General features: G+C 46.9%; 1 protein-coding gene across 19 annotated transcripts in view; it reads right to left on the bottom strand.

The window, feature by feature from the left end:
* Window positions 1-23070, bottom strand: part of RREB1 (ras responsive element binding protein 1) — a 180228-nt gene that overhangs the window by 62567 nt on the left and 94591 nt on the right. For 15 of the 19 annotated variants that reach the window (XM_027128303.1, XM_027128297.1, XM_027128302.1 and 12 more), the window contains 5 exons: window positions 10491-10608; window positions 6814-6939; window positions 5995-6207; window positions 2033-2122; window positions 1163-1326 (listed from right to left, as the gene is read on the bottom strand). In XM_027128303.1, coding sequence (XP_026984104.1) covers window positions 1163-1326; window positions 2033-2122; window positions 5995-6165 — 425 coding nt within the window. In that variant the 5' untranslated portion in view covers window positions 6166-6207; window positions 6814-6939; window positions 10491-10608. Of the gene's footprint in view, window positions 1-1162; window positions 1327-2032; window positions 2123-5994; window positions 6208-6813; window positions 6940-10490; window positions 10609-20165; window positions 22289-23070 lie in introns of those variants that run through there. The other 4 variants (XM_027128299.1, XM_027128307.1, XM_027128309.1 and 1 more) reach the window with 4 other exon arrangements.

Genomic DNA, 23070 nt, shown 5'->3' with positions numbered 1-23070 from the left:
AGACTGAGAACTCCATAGGATTCAAATTATTGCAGCAATACTCAGAAATGCAAATAAAAATAATAAATAGCACTGGCTGAGTGCCTGCCATGGGCTAAACTCATTATCTCCAAATCCTCATTAAAAATCTCATTTTAAAGAGAAGGAAAGTGAGGTACCAAGGTTATGCAACTTGCTCAAGGATGGAAAATTTACAAGTAGCAGAGCTGAGATTTGAAATCAGGAGCCTAATTCCAAAAATCCAGAAATTTACCACTATACCAGTATGTCCCAAGTACACCATCAGTGGATCATAAAATGATTTCAGTTGGAATAAACTGGACCATCTCGTTTGAGTATTTATATATGATAAAATATCAATTTCACAACTATATAAAGTCTTCTTTTGAATATGTAAAAAACAATGTCAGTCAACTCTTTAAAAGAAATCAACATAACGCCTAAAAGGGAATACGGAAAAATAAAAACAGCCTGACTTTTTGAGAAGGTGAAATTCTGAGTCCCTTTAAAACGTTTTCCTGGATTTCCAATGTTCCTAAATGTGTGTGTAAAAAAAGAAAGCATTAAAAAAAGTCTGTTCTAACCCTTAAAATTAAGTAGTCATTCTGTAAAGTGCATTTTCCATTGGTTCCTCCCACATTTTAATATACCCACCACTGAGCTCCCTCCCACTTCTGAGTGAGCCTCTTTCTCCCTCAGGAAGTAGATTCCTGACATTTATCAGATTTTCTTTCTCATTTTATCCTATCTTATCCTGAAGCTCTAGGACCAGCCCACTTAACTATTTATTCAACTGCTCCAGAAATTTTTCGCCCTGCAGGGTATCTGGTAGGCATATGCAAATAGTTTTAAAAAGGCAAGGGTTCCTCTGTGTCTGATAAGCTGCCCACCTCTGGCATCTAAGCAAAGAAACTCCAATTGGTAAAGGGTCACCCTGAAGATTCCCCCATCGGCCAAAGACCTAGCCCAGGTACTTCTGTTTCCTTGAGCAGACACCTCTGACACACTGGAGACTGTACACGGCAGGCACACAAAATCATCTCTGGCTTTTCCATACAGTGAACAGAACTCTTTGTGCCTTTAGCTAAGATGGATGGAAGGCCACTTTGCTTTCTGTCAACCTCCAGGCTCTAGCCAGCAGGCAGAGGCTGCCCTCACTCACCTGTGCATGTTCCCATTGGTGGTAAAAGACTGGCCACACACAGAGCACTTGTAAGGCCTCTCCCCAGAGTGCACCAGCATGTGGCGGTCCAGGGAGCTGGCCGAGCTCAGCGACTTCCCGCAAATGCTGCATGAATGGTCGGCCCCTCCAGTGTCTGTGTTGTGCTACAGAAAGCAATGATCGCAGTGGTCACTTAGGAAGACGGGTCAAAATGAGGCGATTATGAAATGCACATTCAGAGCTTTATTAAAAAAAAACTAACACTTCTCACCAATTTTTTTCTTTTTCATTTAAAATATCGTCCCGAACATCAAAATCTCTTGAGACCATAGGCAAATAAATATTGTGTTCTATCAAACCCAAGTTACTAAATGATGTTACTATTCAGTACCATGTTACGATTTGAACATTGTCAGTCCTTCACTGTTCTAGATTCAATACTTGTCATGAACCAGCCACAGCAGGCAAGGGAGAAGGATAAATCTTACAGTAAAGAAAAAAAGCCCAAAGAGATCCCAAATCAAGGAAATTCCCTGCTACATGATGTAAGTTTATAGCAATATATAGAATTAGGGTCTACAACTATAATCTCACTGTACTGTGAGGAGATTTGGTTCACAATGGCAAGTCACAGATGATGAAAAGTCTTCTGTTACATGTGGTTAGTTAATTAGATGTTTGCTAAATTCCAAAAAGATATTCTGTGTTGACCTGGGACTTTGTCACAATAACACGGACACACAAAAATTATTTCATAACTGCCCCTCAAAATTAAGAATATTAGATCTAAATGAAACAGCCACAATCCATCCATCAAGATAAAATCCCATCCCCTCTCTTAACAAAGAAAATACAAAAGCAGCAGCAAACCTGGCGAATGTGCATAGTTAACTGATGCTGTGTAGTGCAAATCTTCTCACACAGGGGACAGTTATAGGAAGACTTCTCCTCTTTTGTTTCCTGAAAAGAGAATAAAAGGGAGAATCCATTTCAGCTCAGTGAGCTAGTGCCTCTCATCTGTGTTATAAACATCTGTGTCTGACAAGCTGTAGCAACAGAGCAGCTGAGAGCATAGGCCCTGGAGCCTGGCTGGGTATGAGCTTGGGAGAGTGGCTGTCCCGTCTGCCCTCCGTTTCCTCATTTGTAAAATGGGGAAAATAATAGCATCTACTGCATCACGCGGTGATGAGGATTAAATCAATCAGCACACAGAAGGCACCAGAACGGTGCCCCGTACAGGCTAAGTGCTCAATAAATACTAGTGTTCTTGTTAGACACCATTTAGTTAATCATCAGCGATGGCGAAAAATTAAGCATCAAGTCACAGCTGAGCTAGAAAAGGGATGTATTTCTCCTCAATTCTGACCCAGGTTCCAGTCACTAGTTTCTACCTGGTCTTGAGTCCACCAAGACACACGAGAGGGAAGAGTTCTCACGTCAAAAACCCACCCTCCCGAGGGTGGAAGGCCCCAGTACCCACCAGTGTGCCCATAGGACATCAACGGGATCCTTTTACTCGCTGCGAGCACCTAACTGCTTATAAATAATAAAAAAGAGCGAGGGAGGGTGCAGTCTCTGGGAGGTGACAGGAGGGAGGGCTGGACCCTCGGGCACCTTTCAATAGACCTCTTTTCACTTGTACTCATTTGAATGCATTTCTGTTCCCTGAAATGATACCAATTATTGAACACTTACTATGTGCTAAACTCTGCACATACAGAATAGTGTTTTTTCACACAACTGTGAGAAACAGCCACTACTATGGATCCCATTTTCGGGATGAGGAAACGGGTACAGAGAGGCAAGTAACCTGCCCCCAGATCAAAGGACTATTAAGTAGCAGAGCCAGGATTAAAACACAGGCCAGCTGCTCCACAGCCCATGCCCCAAACCGCCAGGCTGTGTAAGTCTGACCCAAAAAGGATTAAGCCCAAGGCACAGAAAGGAAACACCCTTGTGGTTGGCTCATGAGAGATGACGAAAATAAAAGTCACCCTGAAGACCATAAAAACAAATGGCACCAGACGGGGTGGAGTGGACGCATGATGGGTCTAGCGCGCGGCTCTACAGTGGGTCCCTCTCGCTCTTCAGAGACCAACAAGCCTCATTGTAAGCAACATACACCTGCTCCCAGTCTGCGACCTTGGGTCTGAGAAATAGGTACGCTACACATTTTTTCACTCTCAAATTTAAAAAACAATCACAGATGTGAATTCTAAGGAAGGTGATTAACCCAGAGACAATTTAAAAAACAAAACACAAAAAAATGCTGCACCCTCGCCCAGTCGTCATCCACTTCCACTCCTCCCCGAGGCAACGTGTGTGTCTGCAGGGAGGAGGGTGTCAGACCGTCTCATCCCCACTCTACGACAGTCAGAAAGGAGCTGGCCAAGAACCACCAGGCAGAAAAACCAAAACCAAAAGTAGTAACAACAAAGTGAGAGCACTCGTATAAGAAGGAGGGATGCCTCACAGCTGGGCCCAAACTCGGTCTTTGGGGTATTTTTGTTAAATTATTAGGTTAGTGATAATATATATTAAAAAGTGTTTTGTTTTCTTTTTTTTAAAAAAGAGATTCATCGGTAGGATGGAAATAATACATGTTAAAAAGTCAGGCCTCCAAGTAGCCAGCCTCTTGAGGATTTTAAAATTCTTTTTAAAAAAAAATCATCTTGCGTTCCCCTGAGACAGATTCCAGACACGCTGAGTGGCCCCTGGGGCTAATGGGATTGATTCTGGGTTTACGGTTAACTGGAGCCTCACCATTCTCAGAGGCGGGCAGCGGCACGCTGCAGACCATAGCACAGGTCCAGGACATCCACAGGTCCAGGACATCCACAATGGTCTGGGAGAAGGAAGTCTCCAGACTCAGATTTAATTTTTAAAGACAAATCAAACAGAGAAGGGAGCATCGTGATGCTGGAAGAGGACCTACTGGAGAGTGCTGAATCCAGTGGCTGTGGCCGTGCTGGTGGAAGGAGCACACTTCCTGAGCTGACAGACAAAATTAGCAGCTAATGTGATAACTAACCATTCCATAATGAAACTATCTGGCACCCTTGTTGGCTTCCAGCTGTGGTTAATCTGCCCTGGAACTCTGCTAGCTGCTGGGCTTCTCCCCAGGGCTCCCTTCTCAGCCCTCCTGTCCATCCCAGGTAAGGACAACGCACTCTGCACTCTCTCTCCCGCACTGCGCTTGTTTTTTTTAATGCACTGTCTTTCCCATCCTACCTCTAGCCCAGACCTCCTTTCAAAAACTCAGCCAGTGCCCTAAGGAACCCCAGAGGACACAGGAAGTGGGTGGAAAATGGCCCAGGCACCCCTGTGGAGTCAGCTCCACTTACCATGCAGGGAGGGAGGTGCCGTGGGCCCCCTCTACGGCTCTACCTACTGTCTGAATCACTGGGAAGGGACCAGAGCCTGGACTTGGGCCAGGTCTGCCTGTGTTGGGGCGATGCTGGACTCTAAGGAAGAGCTCGGCACCTGGCGCAGTACCTGGTTGGAAGGAGGAGGAGGGTGTATATTGTGAAATAGGGGCATGGATGGAGGGATGGACAGATAGATGGATGGATGGACAGTCACATGAGAGTGGAAATAAACCTTTTCTTCCCAGAGCTAGCACTCCTTCTCGGCTCAGGCCACAGTCAAACAGGCTGAGAATTTTCTCAGGTACCCATAGGAAGAGAGGCACGTGGAGACAAGGGAAAAAAGAGAGAAAAAGTATCAATGCCCCAACCCTAAAGCATCATTTAACTCTGCCAAGTCTTCAGCCTTGAGAAAGAGGTGGAGAAACAGACACTCCTGTGCTGCTGGAGGGATTTTAGGCAGGGACAGCTTTTCCTGGAGGGCACATCGTATCAAAAGCTGTAATTCATGTTGTACGTCTACAAATTTATAGAAGACCATCACACTATGCTCAGACAATTCTGTATAAGGACAGTCACTGTGGGATTGTTAATAAAAAAAGAAAATTAACTCACAAAAGCCCAACAGGCTTACCTTCCTGTCCACCCCCAGTCCCTGGACAAACTCAGAAGACTGCCTTCTCCCGAGGGTTTGGCGGGACCCCATTAAATCAGTGAAGCCAAACATGGAACGTTCACATCACGTGGACGCGGAGTGGAAAGGGGAATGGCTCACCTCAGTCCTTGAGCTTCACGCACCGTCGAGCATGCTGCTGCAGGACAGCAACACCTTCTCAAGTGCCCCGTTTGTACATTAATTAAAAGACTCATCTTATTTCCCAAGGGAGGAGACACGGCCTTTCATAACATCCCTGCCCTCCCATGTCCTCTTCTCCACCCTTCCTGATCTCTGAAAATTCAAGAGGAATAAATGGCATCTTGAGTGGAATTCTCGGGAGCCCCATTGTGTGCTTTGTCAAGGATGGAAGCTGAAGAGCAGCTCCAGCACAGCCAGGACTCATCACTACCTAATCTGGAGACACTTAAAAAAAAAATCAAGGAGGTGGCATCAGAAACCCAATTAACCAGCTGCTTGAACGAGGAAACAAATCATGCCACAGGAGAGGAATAAGCCGAGTTCTCCGCCTCGCCTGTCCCGTGGAGAAAGCTCGCATTCAAATCAAATTACACGGCAGAGAATAAGGGCGCTTTCACCAATACTGACACCACAGCATGGAAAATTTTCTCTACAAAGGGAAACTGACATAAGCTATGAGAAGTTAGCTCTTGAAAAAGGATTATGGCCTCTGGGTATAGCCATTCAGTTCTGACCACATCTGAGTTTCTGGCTTAGGAAGCTGGGGCTCAAGGGGACATCCTTCTCCCAACACTCTCATGGATGCCACAGCCGGGCACACTAACGCTTACCTGGTTCCTTCGGCCAATACGATTTGGTCCCGGAGGCTTCGTGGGGGACCTGATGCTCTGGGGGCTCCCACCATTCTCGGCAACCTTCCCTACGCTCATTACCGCTGACATCATGGTGTTGATGGAAGACAAATCTGAACCTTCCAAGCCAACGGGCGAACTTGACATCATTGGGACAAAGGTTTAAGCTTCTAGGAAGCCTCGGCCACAGAACTGAAAATCAGAAATTGCTGATGTGATCAATGGGAAGTTTAGGCTTCTGTCACAACCAGGTGGCAGTGGCCATGGCTGCCACCACTGCAGTCGGGTTAAAACCCCTTCTTCAATTCAAGCTGATACTCATATGACTCCTATGACTTAAGCTTTCATCTAAACCAAGTGCTGTCATACCAAACCGATAACCTTGCTTCCTTTCTGAGCATGTGCCACCGACGAAGCTGCCCGAGGCAGGTCTTTCTGCCTTTCCTAAGCTTTCAAAAGGGAGAGTGGGAAAGGCTACAACAATTAGGAAGCCGAGGAGCTGCCATCTGGCCAGCACCCACCTAACAGCCTAACTCACTTACTGCTATGTGCATGTTCTAGACCTAACAACTAAGGATGAGAAACCTCAGCTTTCACTTAAACTCCAGGCTACAATACCGTGATTTTAATGGGGAGCCCGAACTGTTAAGACAACTGAGAAGCCAACGCTATCACCCAACACTATAACCAAATTTCAAATCAGCATAAAAAAGACAGTTTCTTAAAACATGCAAGTACATAATATAGCTGTACCCCAGAAAATGGACAGAAGAAAACCCAGCCCCCACTGCCAATCACCTCCATTTTCTGCCCCAACTGATATACTGTGAGACCTTCCCCTGCTGTAGCAATCGCCCACGTGGAGGAGGAAATGAGGTTGGGTTCACTTCTTTTTTTTTTCTTCTCTGGTATCACTCGCTGACACTGGAAGGGAAGCAAAGGCAAAAAGGTTCAGTGAAGAAAAAACAGAAACCATTTGTTTACTCTAATCTCAGACCACTATATTCTCAAGACTACAGGGAACAGTGTGAGAGGAGGCGGCTAACTCTTCTTTTTCTTCCAAAACCACGTTCTGTGGTTGTTTTTCACCCTTAACTGATGTGCCCTACAGTGCTGTCACCCTCACTCCCAACAGCCAAAACGATTCTGTGGTATTTTATTTTCTGAAGCTCATATTTATATCCATACAGCAAACTTTCTGTCATACTCTACTCCTGTCTCCCACAAGGACTCTCAAGACTCCCACTTGACCATTTCCCGCCTCCCCCTAAAACTGACCAAAGATAAGGCAGTAAAGGAGTCAGAGTCTGAAGGCTAAAACCTCTAAAGGCTCAGAGTCTAGGAGGGACTAGGTCAGACCTTAAAGAAACTTGGTAATACAAATAGGTTGACTAAAGGGAAAACTACAGCCCACGTACACATCAAACTTTACTTCTCCAGGCCTTTTCTAGTTATGCTTCTTCCATAGAAGTACTATGGCTACAGGTACGGCCAGAAGTAAGTCTCCAGGTCAACTGTTTCCCTTATTTTATCTGGGAAGATATTCTCTAGCCACACATCCTGTTATGCTCCAGTGTGCATTAAATTCTTCAAGTCCACAGCTGCCTCAGAGATCAAGCTAATTATCTCAGGAGCAAAGTGAATACTTAGGAACAACACCAGAAAGAATGTGATGTCTTGCGGTTCCTCCTCCACCTCTAGGAGAAGTGACCTAGGATGTGACAAACGGTAACACCCAGAGCAGCTGCAAACGTGTCCAGCAGCAGAGCAGGAAAGCCTGGGGACATAACTTTATTAAGTGATGCTGCCATCAGCTGAGAAGTCCCGAGCTAAAACCTTACCCAAGAGCCAAAGAGAAGCTCAGGAACAGTACTTTCCTTGTCAAAAGACAAAATGTGCCTTCCTTTTAGCAGACATTTTGAAGATATGACTCTAATACTTTTCCAAATGGTAAGTCAGAGGACTAACTACCAAACATACAACTTAAGACCACTGATCCAGCCTCACCCCTCACATCTTTCCCATTAAAAGAGGAAATCTTGGGGCTTCCCTGGTGGTGCAGTGGTTGAGAGTCCACCTGCCGATGCAGGGGACACGGGTTCGTGCCCCGGTCCGGGAGGATCCCACATGCCACGGAGCGGCTGGGCCCGTGAGCCATGGCCGCTGAGCCTGCGTGTCCGGAGCCTGTGCTCCGCAACGGGAGAGGCCACAGCAGTTAGAGGCCCCCGCGTACCGCAAAAAAAAAAAAAAAAAAAAAAAAAAGAGGAAACCTTGAGCCGGCAAGCCGCCTGCCGCAACTAAGACCTGGTACAACCAAATAAATAATAAATTATAAATAAATAAATAAAAATACACATTAAATTAAAAAAAAAATAAAGAGGAAACCTTGGTCCAAAATTAAAACAAACAAGAAAACAACAAACCCCAAAGCTGTTGTCTTTCCATGAAGTTTCCTCCATATATGGAAGACCATTTAAACTTATTAAAAATTGTACTTTAAAACTTCCAATTTTGACTGTCTTTGAAAGTTTATTTGGGAGATTCCTCTCTAGGAAGAAACATTCAACACGAGTACACACATACGGAAGTATACACATACCTCATTTTCTTTCTTAAAGGATTTCTAACAAAAGTATCATCAGTTCCCCAGAATTGCTGTCATCAATCAGTATATGATTAGTTCCTTGATTCAAGTAAGGGGACACCTTCTATACCAAAACCATCTCATTCTTTTAAATATACATCCCCCATAGTTTTAATGTACATCAAATTATAAAATAAATGACTAGAAATCTTTATTGTAATTACATTATGTCAGTAAAAATAAAGTTAACCTTTCCACCAATTTATAGTGGGAGTTTAGATGATCTTGCTTTTGTCCTATTACTATACTTAGAGAAGAAAAGTGTGGTACAGTTTTTCAGACTAGGAATTGATTAGAGAAAACACCTTTTAGATAAATATAAAATTATAAGTTATAGAAAACATATTCTAATTCTTTCACTGAGTAGGGAAAGAAAATGGAAAAAAGGGAAATAGTCAATATGAAAATTAACAAAAAATATATTCATCAAAAAGAGCCAAAGTGCCAGTAAGAATTTTTGTCACAATCATTATAACATCAAAGATACATTCTTGCAAACTACCTAAATGTCCTAAATATAGAAAACCCAGCAATAGTCACAACAGTTAACCAACCTAAGGGCTGAAAGTTGCAGGGGCTTATATCCCAACTGGAAAAGGAGAAAAGTCATGCAAACTTGCTATTTCCCATTTTGTCTGGACAGGAAGACATTTGCTAAATTTATTTCCCCTTTGGGATAAAGTGTGAAGTGTGACACTACCCACTGAGGACACCAAGATCACCTACATTCACTTCCTTTTCCTTGTTTAAATGTAAGTAAACAGTAACATTTTTTTAAAAATACAGACTCTTCTCATCTTTGATCAGAAAGAGCAATTAACAAAATGAAACTCCCAGTTACACTGTCTGACAAGAAGAACAGTCACTGGACTCGTCCCTGAAAAGCTGTTTCAGAAGCAAAACCCAAACCAGCCTCTCAGACCTGTTTGAAGATTTTCCTCCAGTTTGCGCTTGTGTGTTATGCGTGAGCTCTCCTTTAGGGAGGATGGAGCAGGAAGAAGGGCAGGGACCTGGTTGTAAAACAATGCAGCCCATTGTTCCCGGTCAGAAAACACAAATCCACCTTAACATTAAGGTGCATTTATGCACTAATTTAACCAGAAGCCAGCAGCCAGAATTAGTCAATTCTACCTACCCCACGCCCGACCGTGGACCACACTAGAGCAGTAATCCAAACTGACCAACCTAAACCTTCTGATACTCAATCTCAGGGGGTGAAAGATAGGTTTAACAGTTTAAGGTCCATTTACAAAGCACACTTTCTTTATAAATACTTATAGTCCGTATATTTTCATTCTCTCCTCTGCTCCCTGATACCATCCTACACATCAGCTCCATCACTGCAAATTAAAAAATAATAATAACCATAATAAACAAAATAAAAATCACTGGCCCCATTCTAGTACAATCTCCTCCAGCTGCAACCAGAGAGGAGTGGGAACCCAGATGAGGCCCCCAAATCACAGACATGAAAGGAAATCGTCATCTCTATTGACATGGCCAAGTGGACTGGCCTTGTGTTCCATTTCTGAACACAAAGAGTTCAAATCTGCGAGTGGGAAGGAAGAAGCAGGGAACGGGGGTGCCTGCAGCGTTGCTTCCTGTGAGCCAGGTCCTCGGCACGCTTTCTGGGACTTCTCATCCCACACCCCCGGCTCTTAGGTGCGGAATAACTAGCAGTTCACAGTGAGAGCTTCACCTTGGTTTTGTACCAAAACCTCAGGAGGACCCCAAGCAGAGGGTGGACCGCTCAACGGGGACATGGGGAGGGGAGGGAAGACAACATTCAAAGTTACTGTGACTCAAGGAGTGTCAATAAAGTTTAACTGACCTGTTTATCTTCGTCTTATCAAGCTGGCTCTCCTTACTGAGGAGCTGGCGCTGGCTGGGCCCAAGCGTGGGCCGGGTCACACCTCAAAGCCACCACCTCTGGAACAGATTGGAGCAACCTACAAAAACAAGAAAAGATGACATTAAGAGGGAGTCCAGACCAGACAGGATCCTGTCTCTGTATCATTTTCTCCACTTATACCACTGGGAGTCACAAATTAAGGACAACAGCATTTCCCATCCCCTGCCTGCACTTATAAGCAAGCTTCCAGCAACTAGGTCAATTACACCCGAGCAAGAGCAACTGGAATCGAGTGTGGCGTGGACGGAAGGAACCCCCAAAGCACATGCCCCAACAACATCGAGGGCGTCATCACGTTGCAAATGGCCGAGACCAATGGCTTCAAGCGAAGCTTTGAGCATCTGAATGGCATGCTGACAGCAGGTGCTGATGGACCGCCATTTTAAAAGGAAGAGAAGAAAAGACCACACTAAGTGCTATCAGAAACAGAAGGAGAAAAGAAGAGAGTTGAAAGTAAAACATATGGAACTAAACAGTCCCTTAAGTAAAGCAGTGACTATTATGCCTCTTCCTGAGTGGTGGGGGAAATGTCCACAACAGTTCAAATAGGACCAAAGGTGTATCTTTTCCTTTCTGTAGGGAAGATACAGAAAACTCCTCAAATTACACATGCCCTTTGAGAGTTTGAGAAAGTCTGCTCTGGGGTGCCAGGGGCCTCAAACCCCCGACCTGGGAGAAAGCTGTGTCTGGCCCTCTGCAAACTCAGAGAGACCTAGAACACAGCATTTCCCAGAACTACACGTCCAGAGAAGATGCAAGAAATGTTTAACAAAAACCTAGAAGATAAACAAAATTGATAAACCTTTAGCCAAACTCAACAAGAAAAAGAGGGACAGGATGCAAATCAATAAAATTAGAAATGAAAAAGGAGAAGTTACAACGGACACCGCAGAAATACAAAGCATCCTAAGAGACTACTACAAGCAACTCTATTCCAATAAAACGGACAACCTGGAAGAAATGGACAAGTTCTTAGAAAGGTATAACCTTCCAAGGCTGAACCAGGAAGAAATAGAAAATATGAACAGACCAATCACAAATAATGAAATTGAAACTGTGATTAAAAATCTTCCAACAGGGCTTTCCTGGTGGCCCAGTGGTTAAGAATCTGCCTGCCAAGGCAGGGGACACGGGTTTGAGCCCTGATCTGGGAAGATCCCACATGCTGCAGAGCAACTAAGCCTGTGCGCCACAACTACTGAGCCTGCGCTCTAGAGCCCGCGAGCCACAACTACTGAAGCCCGCGAGCCATAACTACTGAAGCCCACGCGCCTAGAACCAATGCTCTGCAACAAGAGAAGCCACCGCAATGAGAAGGCCACGCACCCCAATGAAGAGTAGCCCCTGCTCACCGCAACTAGAGAAAGCCCGCGTGCAGCAACAAAGACCCAATGCAGCCAAAAATAAATCAGTAAAATAAATAAATTTATATTTAAAAAATCTTCCAACAAACAAAACTCCAGGACCAGATGGCTTCACAGGTGAATTCTATCAAACATTTAAAGAAGAGCTAACACCCATGCTTCCCAAACTCTTCCAAAAAATTGTGGAGGAAGGAATACTCCCAAACTCATTCTATAAGGCCAGCATTACTCTGATACAAAAACGAGACAAAGATACTACAAAAAAAGAAAATTACAGACCAATATCACTGATGAACATAGATGCAAAAATCCTCAACAAAACACTAGCAAACAGAATCCAACAACACATTAAAAGGATCATACACCATGATCAAGTGGGGTTTATCCCAGGGATGCAAGGATTCTTCAATATATGCAAATCAATCAATGTGATACACTAGATTAACAAATTGAAGAAGAAAAACCGTATGATCATCTCAATAGATGCAGAAAAGCTTTTGACAAAATTCAACACCCATGTATAACTGATTCACTTAGTTATAAAGCAGAAACTAACACACCATTGTAAAGCAATTATACTCCAATAAAGATGTAAAAAAAAAAAATTCAACACCCATTTATGATAAAAACTCTCCAAAAAGTGGGCATAGAGGGAACCTACCTCAACATAATAAGGGCCATATATGACAAACCCACAGCAAACATCATTCTCAATGGTGAAAAACTGAAAACATTTCCTCTAACATCAGGAAGAAGACAAGGATGTCCACTCTCACCACTATTATTCAACATAGTTTTGGAATTCCTAGCCACAGCAATCAGAGAAGAAAAAGAAAGAAAAGGAATCCAAATTGGAAAAGAAGTAAAACTGTCACTGTTTGCAGATGACATGATACTATACATAGAGAATCCTAAAGATTCCACCAGAAAACTACCGGAGCTAATCAATGAATTTGGTGAAATTGCAGGATACAAAATTAATGCTCAGAAATCTCCTGCATTCCTATACACTAACAACGGAAGATTAGAAAGAGAAATTAAGGAAAGAATCCAATTCACCATTGCAACAAAAAGAATAAAATACCTAGGAATAAACCTACCTAAGGAGGTAAAAGACCTGTACTCAGAAAACTATAAGACACCATGAAAAAAATCAAAGATGACACAAACAGATGGAGAGATATACCATGTTCTTGGACTGGAAGAATCAATATTGTGAAGTTGACTATACTACCCAAAGCAATCTACAGATTCAATGCAATCCCTATCAAACTACCACTGGCATTTTTTACGGAACCAGAACAAAAACTCTTAAACTTTGTATGGAGACACAAAAGACCCCGAAGAGGGCTTCGCTGGTGGTGCAGTGGTTGAGAGTCCGCCTGCCGATGCAGAGGACACGGGTTCGTGTCCCGGTCCGGGAAGATCCCACATGCCGCGGAGCAGCTAGGCCCGTGAGCCATGGCCGCTGAGCCTGCGCGTCCGGAGCCTGTGCTCCTCAACGAGAGAGGCCACAACAGTGAGAGGCCCGCATATCGCAAAAAAAAAAAAAAAAAAAAAGATCCCGAAGAGCCAAAGCAGTCGTGAGGGAAAAAAATGGAGCTGGAGGAATCAGACTCCCTGACTTCAGACTATACCACAAAGCTACAGTAATCAAGACATTATGATACTGGCACAAAAACAGAAATATAGATCAATGGAACAGGCTAGAAAGCCCAGAGATAAACCCACGGACCTATGGTCAACTAACCTATGACAATGGAGGCAAGGATATACAATGGAAAAAAGACAGTCTCTTCAACAAGTGGTGCTGGGAAAAACTGGACAGCTACATGTAAAAGAATGAAATTAGAACACTCCCTAACACCACACACAAAAATAAACTCAAAATGGATTAGAGACCTAAATGTAAGACCGGACACTATAAAACTCTTAGAGGAAAACATAGGAAGAACACTCTTTGACATAAATAACAGCAAGATCTTTTTTGATCCCCCTCCCAGAGTAATGAAAATAAAAACAAAAATAAACAAATGGGACCTAATGAAACTTAAAAGCTTTTGCAAAGCAAAGGAAACTACAAACAGGACGAAAAGACAACCCTCAGAATGGGACAGAATATCTGCAAACAAATCAACGGACAAAGGATTAATCTCCAAAATATATAAACAGCTCATGCAGCTAATATTAAACAAACAAACAACCCAATCAAAAAATGGGCAGAAGACCTAAACAGACATTTCTCCAAAGAAGACATACAGATGGCCAAGAAGCACATGAAAAGCACTGCTCAACATCACTAATTATTAGAGAAATGCAAATCAAAACTACAATGAGGTATCACCTCACACCAATGAGAATGGGCATCATAAGAAAATCTACAAACAACAAATGCTGGAGAGGGTGTGGAGAAAAGGGAACCCTCTTGCACTGTTGGTGGGAATGTAAATTGATACAGCCACTATGGAGAACAGTATGGAGGTTCCTTAAAAAACTAAAATAGAACTACCACACGACCCAGCAATCCCACTACCAGGCATATACCCTGAGAAAACCTTAATTCAAAAAAGAGTCATGTAGGGCTTCCCTGGTGGCACAGTGGTTGAGAGTCTGCCTGCCGATGCAGGGGATGCAGGTTTGTGCCCCTGGTCCGGGAAGATCCCACATGCCGCAGAGCGGCTGGGCCTGTGAGCCATGGCTGCTGAGCCTGCGCGTCCGGAGCCTGTGCTCCGCAACGGGAGAGGCCACAACAGTGAGAGGCCTGTGTACTGCAAAAAAAAAAAAAAAAGAGTCATGTACCATAATGTTCACTGCAGCTCTATTTACAATAGCCAGGACGTGGAAGCAACCTAAGTGTCCATCGACAGATGAATGGATAAAGAAGATGTGGCACATATATACAATGGAATATTACTCAGCCTTAAAAAGAAACGAAATTGAGTTATTTGTAGTGAGGTGGATGGACCTGGAGTCTGTCATACAGAGTGAAGTAAGTCAGAAAGAGAAAAACAAATATCGTATATTAACGCATATACGTGGAACCTAGAAAAATGGTACAGATGAACCGGTTTTCAGGGCAGAAATAGAGACACAGATGTAGAGAACAAACGTATGGACACCAAGGTGGGGAAAGTGGTGGGGGGGAGGGGTGGTGGTGGTGGGATGAGTTGGGACATTGTGATTGACATATATACACTAATATGCATAAAATAGGGGCTTCCCTGGTGGCACAGTGGTTGAGAGTCCGCCTGCCGATGCAGGGGACACAGGTTCGTGCCCCGGTCTGGGAAGATCCTACACGCCGCGGAGCAGCTAGACCCGTGAGCCATGGCCGTTGAGCCTGCGCATCCAGAGCCTGTGCTCCGCAACAGGAGAGGCCACAACAGTGAGAGGCCCACGTACCGCAAAAAAAAAAAAAAATGCATAAAATAGATAACTAATAAGAACCTGCTATATAAAAAAATAAATAAAATAAAATTCAAAAATTCAGAACTACACCTCCAGCCCATTCTGTCTCTGAAACAGTCTCCAAAGAGTGCAAAACTGGTGACAGTAAAGAAGTAAAGTGACTGCCACACGGACAAAAACTTGTCCCTTTTGGAGTGTCTGCAGAAAAGCTGCCCAATACGCCACACGCCCACTTATCATCCTGAATCTTACTTTGTCCACACAGTTGCTGAGCACCTAAGGCGGGCAAGCTCCTCCCGAACGGGTCTGCTGGGGGTGAGAAAGCTCCACCAGCCCTTCCTGTCAGAAACAGCTCCTCAGTGATTTCTGACACCACAACAGCTTCTCTCTCTTCACACCTCACTGCTTCAGTTCTCCTGCCTTTTCTTTGTGTCTTTCTCTTCTGAAAAGTTCTTTGGATTTTGAATAAAGTATCAAGAAGCAAGGAATAACTCACAGGGACAGCCCCAGAAAGGCCAGAGACACCACCACCACCCCCCGCCTTTAACTTGGAGGAACCCTTATTACTACCCCAGCAATTCCCGCTGTTTCTTGTGGGCAAGACCCTCCTCGAGGATCTGATGAAAATTATGGACCCTCCCACAGATAAAAGGACATACTACACCCAACATTTTCCTTCAGTATCAAGGGGGTCAGGGGCCCCAGAAACTCATCCGGGATAAGTAGGATAAGAATCCCGGTTTTACTTGATATATAACCCACCTTCCTTGAAACTGTGAATCAAGACCATTTTACTAAAATTCCCATGAGGTTTCAGAAACGCACAAAGAAAACATCCTTTCAGATCATCCCCACCCATCTAAATTTAAAGATGCATAAGGTGAGATTATATACTGTTTGAAAAAAAAAAAAGCAAACAAAGTTTCCCTATGTTGGGCTTCCCTGGTGGCGCGGTGGTTGAGAGCCTGCCTGCCGATGCAGGGGACACCGGTTCGTGCCCTGGTCCGGGAGGATCCCACGTGCCGCAGAGCGGCTGGGCCCGTGAGCCATGGCCGCTGAGCCTGTGCGTCCGGAGCCTGTGCTCCGCAACGGGAGAGACCACAACAGTGAGAGGCCCACATAACGCAAAAAAAAAAAAAAAAAAAACACAGAGAGACGTGTCTCTGGAATTAAAAATTTCCAGAATATAACTAAGACTCTCATTGAAATATGGACCCACTCCCTCCCCTCACTTAAAAAAGATACTTTAAAAAGTCCACCAAGTAACTTCCTCAATCCACAAGGGGAAGCAAGGAGAGGAGAGGGCCAACCTGACAGACTTGACCCTGAAACTTCCATCCTCTGATCTTGGATGTAAATGATCTGAATATCAAGAATGTCTTTCGATTAAGCTGAGTAACAAGAGTCACTACCCTGTTTGTTTTGGGTTCCACCAGGCCTGAGGGATTCACACAACTCCAAGAGTGGAAAAGTACAGGACGGTTCTTGGAAGAAAGTTCAAGATACCCCTTAGCTCTATCACCACCACCTCAAAAAAAGAAAAAAGAGAAGAGAAGAGAAGAGAAGAGAAGAGAAAAGGACCCATGAGGAGAGGCTGTACCCTGGAGACAGAACCTCCAGGAAGCTGGAGGGGTGGGTCCCGGGCTCCTGAGGGAGGCTGCTGCATTTCTGGATTTGCATTCCCACACAGGCTTTGCCCAGATCTGATGGAAGCAGGATGGCCTGAAGAGGGCAGAGGTCCCTCTGTGAGGATGATGGGGAGGGCAGGCCAGCCCCAGCCCCAGAGGAGATAAGGGACAATGTTATGCGAAGCCAGAAAGAAAAGATTAAGGATCCTGTCTCCAGGTCAATGAGATAGCAAAGAAGAGATGAAAGATAAAAGGGAAGATGGTCTAGAAACAAAGCTTCCCAGCTTGTGAAAACCCGCAGGGTTCTTGAAGTGAAATCTAAAATCTGTCCTAAGGCCCCCAGGAAAAAGCTTGGATGCCTAGGATGACAGGAGAAGCCCACAAACCAGACAGTGGGGAGGTTTACAACACCGAACCAGGACAGAGGCGGTGCGGAGCCTACACAGATGTCCACAAATACTTGGGATGGTTGATCCCCTGATTGAAACAGCCGGTTTGGGCCAACCCAGGACCGGCTAACAGAGTGTGAGTGTGAGTTTAGAGGAGTTCAGATACTAAAATGGTCTGGGCTACTCGGGGGCTTAACAAGCAGCAAGGACAACTCTCTTAGGATGGGCTGACTGATGCAGGAAGTCCTGGCTAGGCTGGGGATGAAACCCAAGCCGGCTAGTGCGCACCATGGCCATGCCTGCAAAGCTCGGGGCAAAACTGTCTCCTCTAACCAGGACAGCCTCGCGTGTGCTCTGAAGGCTGACAGCTGTGACTACGGCTCTGAGTTCCAGGAAGTTGATGTGTTTCTTGGCTGAGAGTTCAGTCTATGCCTTGGGTAGGGCGGCAACCCATGCACGGCCCCCTCCCCCTCGCTGGCACAGGCTTTGCTCAAAGGGAGCCCTGGAGTGTCACGTAGAGCATTTGAGCGGTACAGCGGGGCACCGTGAGCTGCTCCAGCCAGCCCTGGATCCTACCCGCAGGGGGAGCGCGGATGCACCCCTCGGCACCGGCCACGTGCAAGACAGCAGAGCTGGGAGGTGCGTGGAGGGCAGCAACCCGGGGTCCCACGGCCACGTGTGTGGTCCCCGGGTGGTCGTCTGGGCTCTGCCTCCACAACATGCCCCCTCTGGATGGAGGACTTGCTGACCCACGTTCACAGTGCTCCGTGCTCTGGCCTCAGTTTTCCTCTGGCCTTCTCTCCCACCGGCCCTCACACTCTCTGTTCAGTTTCTTCCCCCAGAACATACACCTGCACCCCTCCCCTGATCCCATCCCTCAGGGGCCACTGTTCACATGAAGCCTCCCGGATTGCCACCAGTCGAAGGCTCTCTGTTCCAAACTCTACCTCTGCAACACTCGCACTGAAAGACTAGAATGAAGACTAATGATGAGAGTGGCTAACACTTTCTGAACACTGTCTGCCACAAGCTAAAGTGCATCATCTTACTCGATCCCTGTAACAACAACCCTGTGAGGGTCAGTCCCACTGCACAGCCCCCAAGACCACGGTGGGAGAGCAAAGCGAATCCCGATTCTAAACTCTGTTCAGTTTCTGTTGGACAACAACTCCTAGGGCGGGGCTTGAGAGAACAGACGCACTCCCTGTCACATTCTCGGACTTTTAACGATGGTCTTCTGAGTCACCTCTGCCCCTCCAGTGCGCGGCTTCCCATTTCTGCCTGTTTCTAGGCAGGAAGAAGGTGCTCTCTGCTCCCACTTTCACCTCTGGCAGGAGAAAGACTGGACTCCCACCCCAGACTAACAAGTTCACTGCACGGAGTCTGCGTCCACGCACGGCCCCTGCTGAGAAAAGGGATGGGGGTCCATGTTCTACACCCTGTGGTTCTCCAAGCAGGCAACTGGAAGGAAGCCACCAGGCTCCTGAAATCCCAAACATCCCAGTCCTGTGGGAGAGGCTGGATCCCACTGATCCACTGACAGGAGCTCGAGCTCAGAAGTGACCTGAGTCCTCCGGGGCCTTCCGCTTCCACAAGAATCGATTGCAGACTTGGAGTCCACGCTTTGGGGTCCTCTCCTGGGGTGTGGAGGAGACACGTGTGTAGGAAGTACTGGGGGGCAGGAGATGGGGAGCACAGATGGTGGAGAGTGAGTCGCAGAACTGCACAGATCAAAATTAAGCAAACAGGGGCTTCCCTGGTGGCGCAGTGGTTGGGAGTCCACCTGCCGATGCAGGGGACGCGGGTTTGTGCCCCGGTCCGGGAGGATCCCACGTGCTGCGGAGCGGCTGGGCCCGTGAGCCATGGCCGCTGAGCCTGCGCGTCCGGAGCCTGTGCTCCGCAACAGGAGAGGCCACAGCGGTGAGAGGCCCGCATACGACCAAAAAAAAAAAAAAAAAAAAAAAAAAAAAATGAAGCAAGAACCATGCGAAGGTTGGAGTCTTGCCTACAAGAAATGGGGGACAAAAAGGCCTCCGTGCCGGGGAGCCCCACAGGGCCCTGCTCAGCATCAGAAGGAAACCTTACAGTCTCATCTACTGGGAGAGGTTAACTACTACTGAGCCTCGCTCCAGCATGGCCGCCCAGAGTCGTCCCGTCCGGTGGCATCACAGACCTTGCTTTAGAAATGCGGTCTCAGCAAATGTGAGTCAGTCATGATGCTGAACACCTTAAACCAACACAGCATTGTACATCGATTATATCTCGATTAAACTGAGAGAAAGGAGAAATGCAGGTTCTCGGGCGCCACCCAGAACTGCTGCATCGGAAACTCCCCTGGGGGCGGGCCCTGGAGTCTGTTTGTTGACTCCCAGGGGATTAGATCCAGCTTTGAGGACCAGGGCTTTACGTAGAATTCTGGAAGGAGGGTGAACAAAACCAAGGATCTCCCTGAAAAGCATTCCTTCTGTGAGGATTTGGAGGAAGCCGCTGGCTTATCACACTCCCAGGAGCAAAAATCCAGGCACTGGGGCAGAGACGCAGACCCCAGTTCTGACTTCAGCTTTATTCACCACCAAGAAATTTAAAAAAAAATGAAAACAATAAGGGCGGAGGGAGAGGGATAAATCTATGTGGGGCTAGTTTAGCTTCCTCAGGAGCGGGCACGTGTGGGACGTGAGCTTCAGACAGGGCAGGGCCAGCCTGCAGTGCACAGAAAGCAGAACCACTCAGCCTGGGCTCCCCCTCCAGGCAGCTCTGGATCCTCAAAGCCCCCTCTCCAGCATTCACCAAACTTGTGTCACTCACAGAAAAGCTCCTTCTGGGGTGCTGAGGGATGGTCTTCAAAGTTGAGGCCTTTGGCCGGGATCTCCGGTGGCCCTGGACACCCTCATGGTCCCCCCAGGCCACTCCCCTTCTCTGCTGCTCCTGGCAGTAAATGTGCTGCAGGGGCGGGAAGGCAACCCCAGAGCACCCCCAGCCTCAGAACTAACTCACTGTCTACTGCGGTTTCTCTCTTAATGTGACCCACGGTGGGGGAGAAAAATGGAACGGAGACTGTTCCTACGGCCTAGAGCGGCTGCCCCTTCCTGCTCAGGCTTCAGGGGCCCCGGCGGGTACCAGGAATAACACAGGCTGCTGATGCTGCCTTTCAAAGGGAACGTCCAGTGTCTTCACGTAAAGGAACTCTCTAATATTCAGTAAAGTGTGTGGGGAAGGGGTGCCATCAGGGAGAGGGACAGTCTCTCTTTTAAAAATAAAAAGCACTTGGATGTTTTAATCGCTACATTACCTACAACTTCAGCAGGGAGGCGAGTGCCGACCGGGAAGACAGGGTTCTTGCTCACCAAGCCTATCTACATGAGTCAGAGTAAATTCACTATTTAAAATAGGAACCGCTGGAAAGGTGGGGAGATTTCCTGGTACATATGCTGGACGAAACCGTCCTGCGGTCCCCACTCTCCTTCCTGCATCCCTCTGTGAGGGCTCTTGGCTTCTCTGGAGGGAGGAAACGGGGCAAGGTCCCAATTACATGCCTTCCTGCGAAGAGCTGACTCCACCCCTGCAGCTCTGCCCCCCACCCCTATCTCATCGCCCCACCAGGATCTCATCTCACTGCTGCCAGACTCGGAGCCACGGCTTCTGCAGCTGCCGCATGGCAACCATTTGTTCTCAGTGGCCTCTCTTCAGGGAGGGGCCTGGCGGCCCATGGGCGCAGCCCTGTCCCTCTCCCCAGGTGAGCCAATCTTTTCCCGGCCACCAGGATCTGGTATTTCATCACCTTCTTGCCCAACTTGGCAGACACCTGTATGGTTCTCTACTCTGCAAGGAAGCTGGTGAGAAAGGGGGTGCGGGAGCCCTCAGGCTGAGCAGAGGGGCACCCTCACCTACCCCCGGGGCAGGGCAGGGCCTTCACCTAAGGCAGGAGATGTCTCACAAGAACACCCTGCGGGGGGGGGGGGGGGGGGGGATAAGGGTTAGGGTCCCTGCCCCACCCTTAGATCTGCTCTGCTGGCTTATACGGAAGTGTCGGGAGAGGCCTCCACATCTTATCTTGGCTGAAGAATTTTTAAATAGAAAGGAAAGCTATTGCTAAAAGAGAAAACAGGATTTTAGTCAGGGTATGTCACAAGTCTAGTGTTTATCCATTTATGTGTCTTTCAGAGTATCCCTTCTCTAATAACTACGGGGTATTATCTATTGGGGCATAAACTCTGGGCCAGAAGATGTGTTAGGCACTTTACATATATTTCCTCCTCCCCCAAATCGTATCAGGTAATGATTAGGTTATCTGCTGGCTATTACACAGCTCTGCAGGGGCAGAGCCAGGGTTCTAGCCCAGGTTGCCCGACTCCGAAATTCCTGCACTTTCTGATGCCACAAAAAGGATCATGGAAAAATCATTCAGAGAGGGGCGATTAGCAAGCTAGAGGACTGGGTAACCAAGCCGGGGGAAAACAAGAAATGGCTGAAGGAACTGTAGGCACCTGCAGGCCTGGTGCGTGGAAGAGAGGGCACATTCCCCCGTGTCCACCATGACGGGAACGGGGTTTGGGCAGGAGGCACAAAGAAACTGGTCTGGGGCCCCATAATTCTTTATACCAGAGCTGTGAACGACTAGAGCTGCCCACAGAAGGAATGCGGCCCCGTGAAGTAATGAACTCACTGTCTCTGGAAGTGTTCAAGCAGAGGGTGGATAACCACAACCTGGGCCTGCAATGGGTGGGAGACCAAGTCAGACCAGCCTTCTGACTTCCAGATTCAGCACTTCTAAGAGGACAGCCCCTTTTTCATCCTACTGTAAGATTCAGAAGGATGCACCAGGAGAACACACCCCAGCAGCACAGCCTAAGGAGCACACGACGTGGAGTCTTCTGTCTTGGACTGGAAACTCAGCTTGCCACCAGTGGAGCGACTTAAGTCTCTGAGTCTCAGTTCCCTCATCCGGAAAATGAAGCTAGTAATACCAGCCCTCCATACTTTACAGTACAGAAATCAATCAAAGGAACATTAACTGAAACACTTTACAAACGGCACGGCACGCCCAGTGTGAGCTACTGATGCCACGCTATTCGCCTCCCGACGCTCCAGGTTAGCTGGGCCCTCGGCTGGCCCTCCCCCAGCCCCTCCATCCGCCTCCGGCATCCCCTCTTGGACTGCCCTGCCTCATGGAGGGCAGGGCCCAGTTTGCTGATCTTAAAAAAAAATTCTGTTCCAGCCCCCAAGTTTAACAATGAAATATAAATATAATTTAGCTTATCACAAATGCAATCCCATCGACAATTAGGAGTAAAACAGCTGCTGCCAGCTCGCAGGGCTGCATGGCCAGCAGGAAATAAAACGCCTCTGGCTTCAGGTCACCGCTGAAACAAATCCTGGTCAGCCTCACATGTGCTTAATCAAGGAAGTCTGCACCGCGGGCTCCCACAGGACCCGAGGGCTCTTCCCCACCCTTTCCTGCATCTCTCCCCTCCCAGCTCTAGAACCCGAGCACAGTGCAGCTGACACCCCGCAAGCTGCCCCAGCCTCTCAGCAGCTGGACCCTAGTGATTGGGTTTGCTCTGGACACTCCTCTGACGTGGGCCTCAGCGCCTGCAGTCACACTTACAGCTTGGGGAGGAAGCTGGGGTAAAGTTCAGTAGCAGTTTGCAGAGTTTTAGGCAATATCCTGCAACTCTTTCACAGGCCCTGAGGTCGTGGGGCTGTCTCTTCT

Source organism: Aethalodelphis obliquidens, unplaced genomic scaffold, assembly GCF_003676395.1.
Source record: "Aethalodelphis obliquidens isolate GAN/ISIS:26980383/991018 unplaced genomic scaffold, ASM367639v1 scaffold34, whole genome shotgun sequence".
In the NCBI taxonomy this organism is placed as follows: domain Eukaryota; kingdom Metazoa; phylum Chordata; class Mammalia; order Artiodactyla; family Delphinidae; genus Aethalodelphis; species Aethalodelphis obliquidens.
Note: the sequence above shows the minus strand (reverse complement) of the source record. Positions and strands in the feature narration are given on the sequence as shown.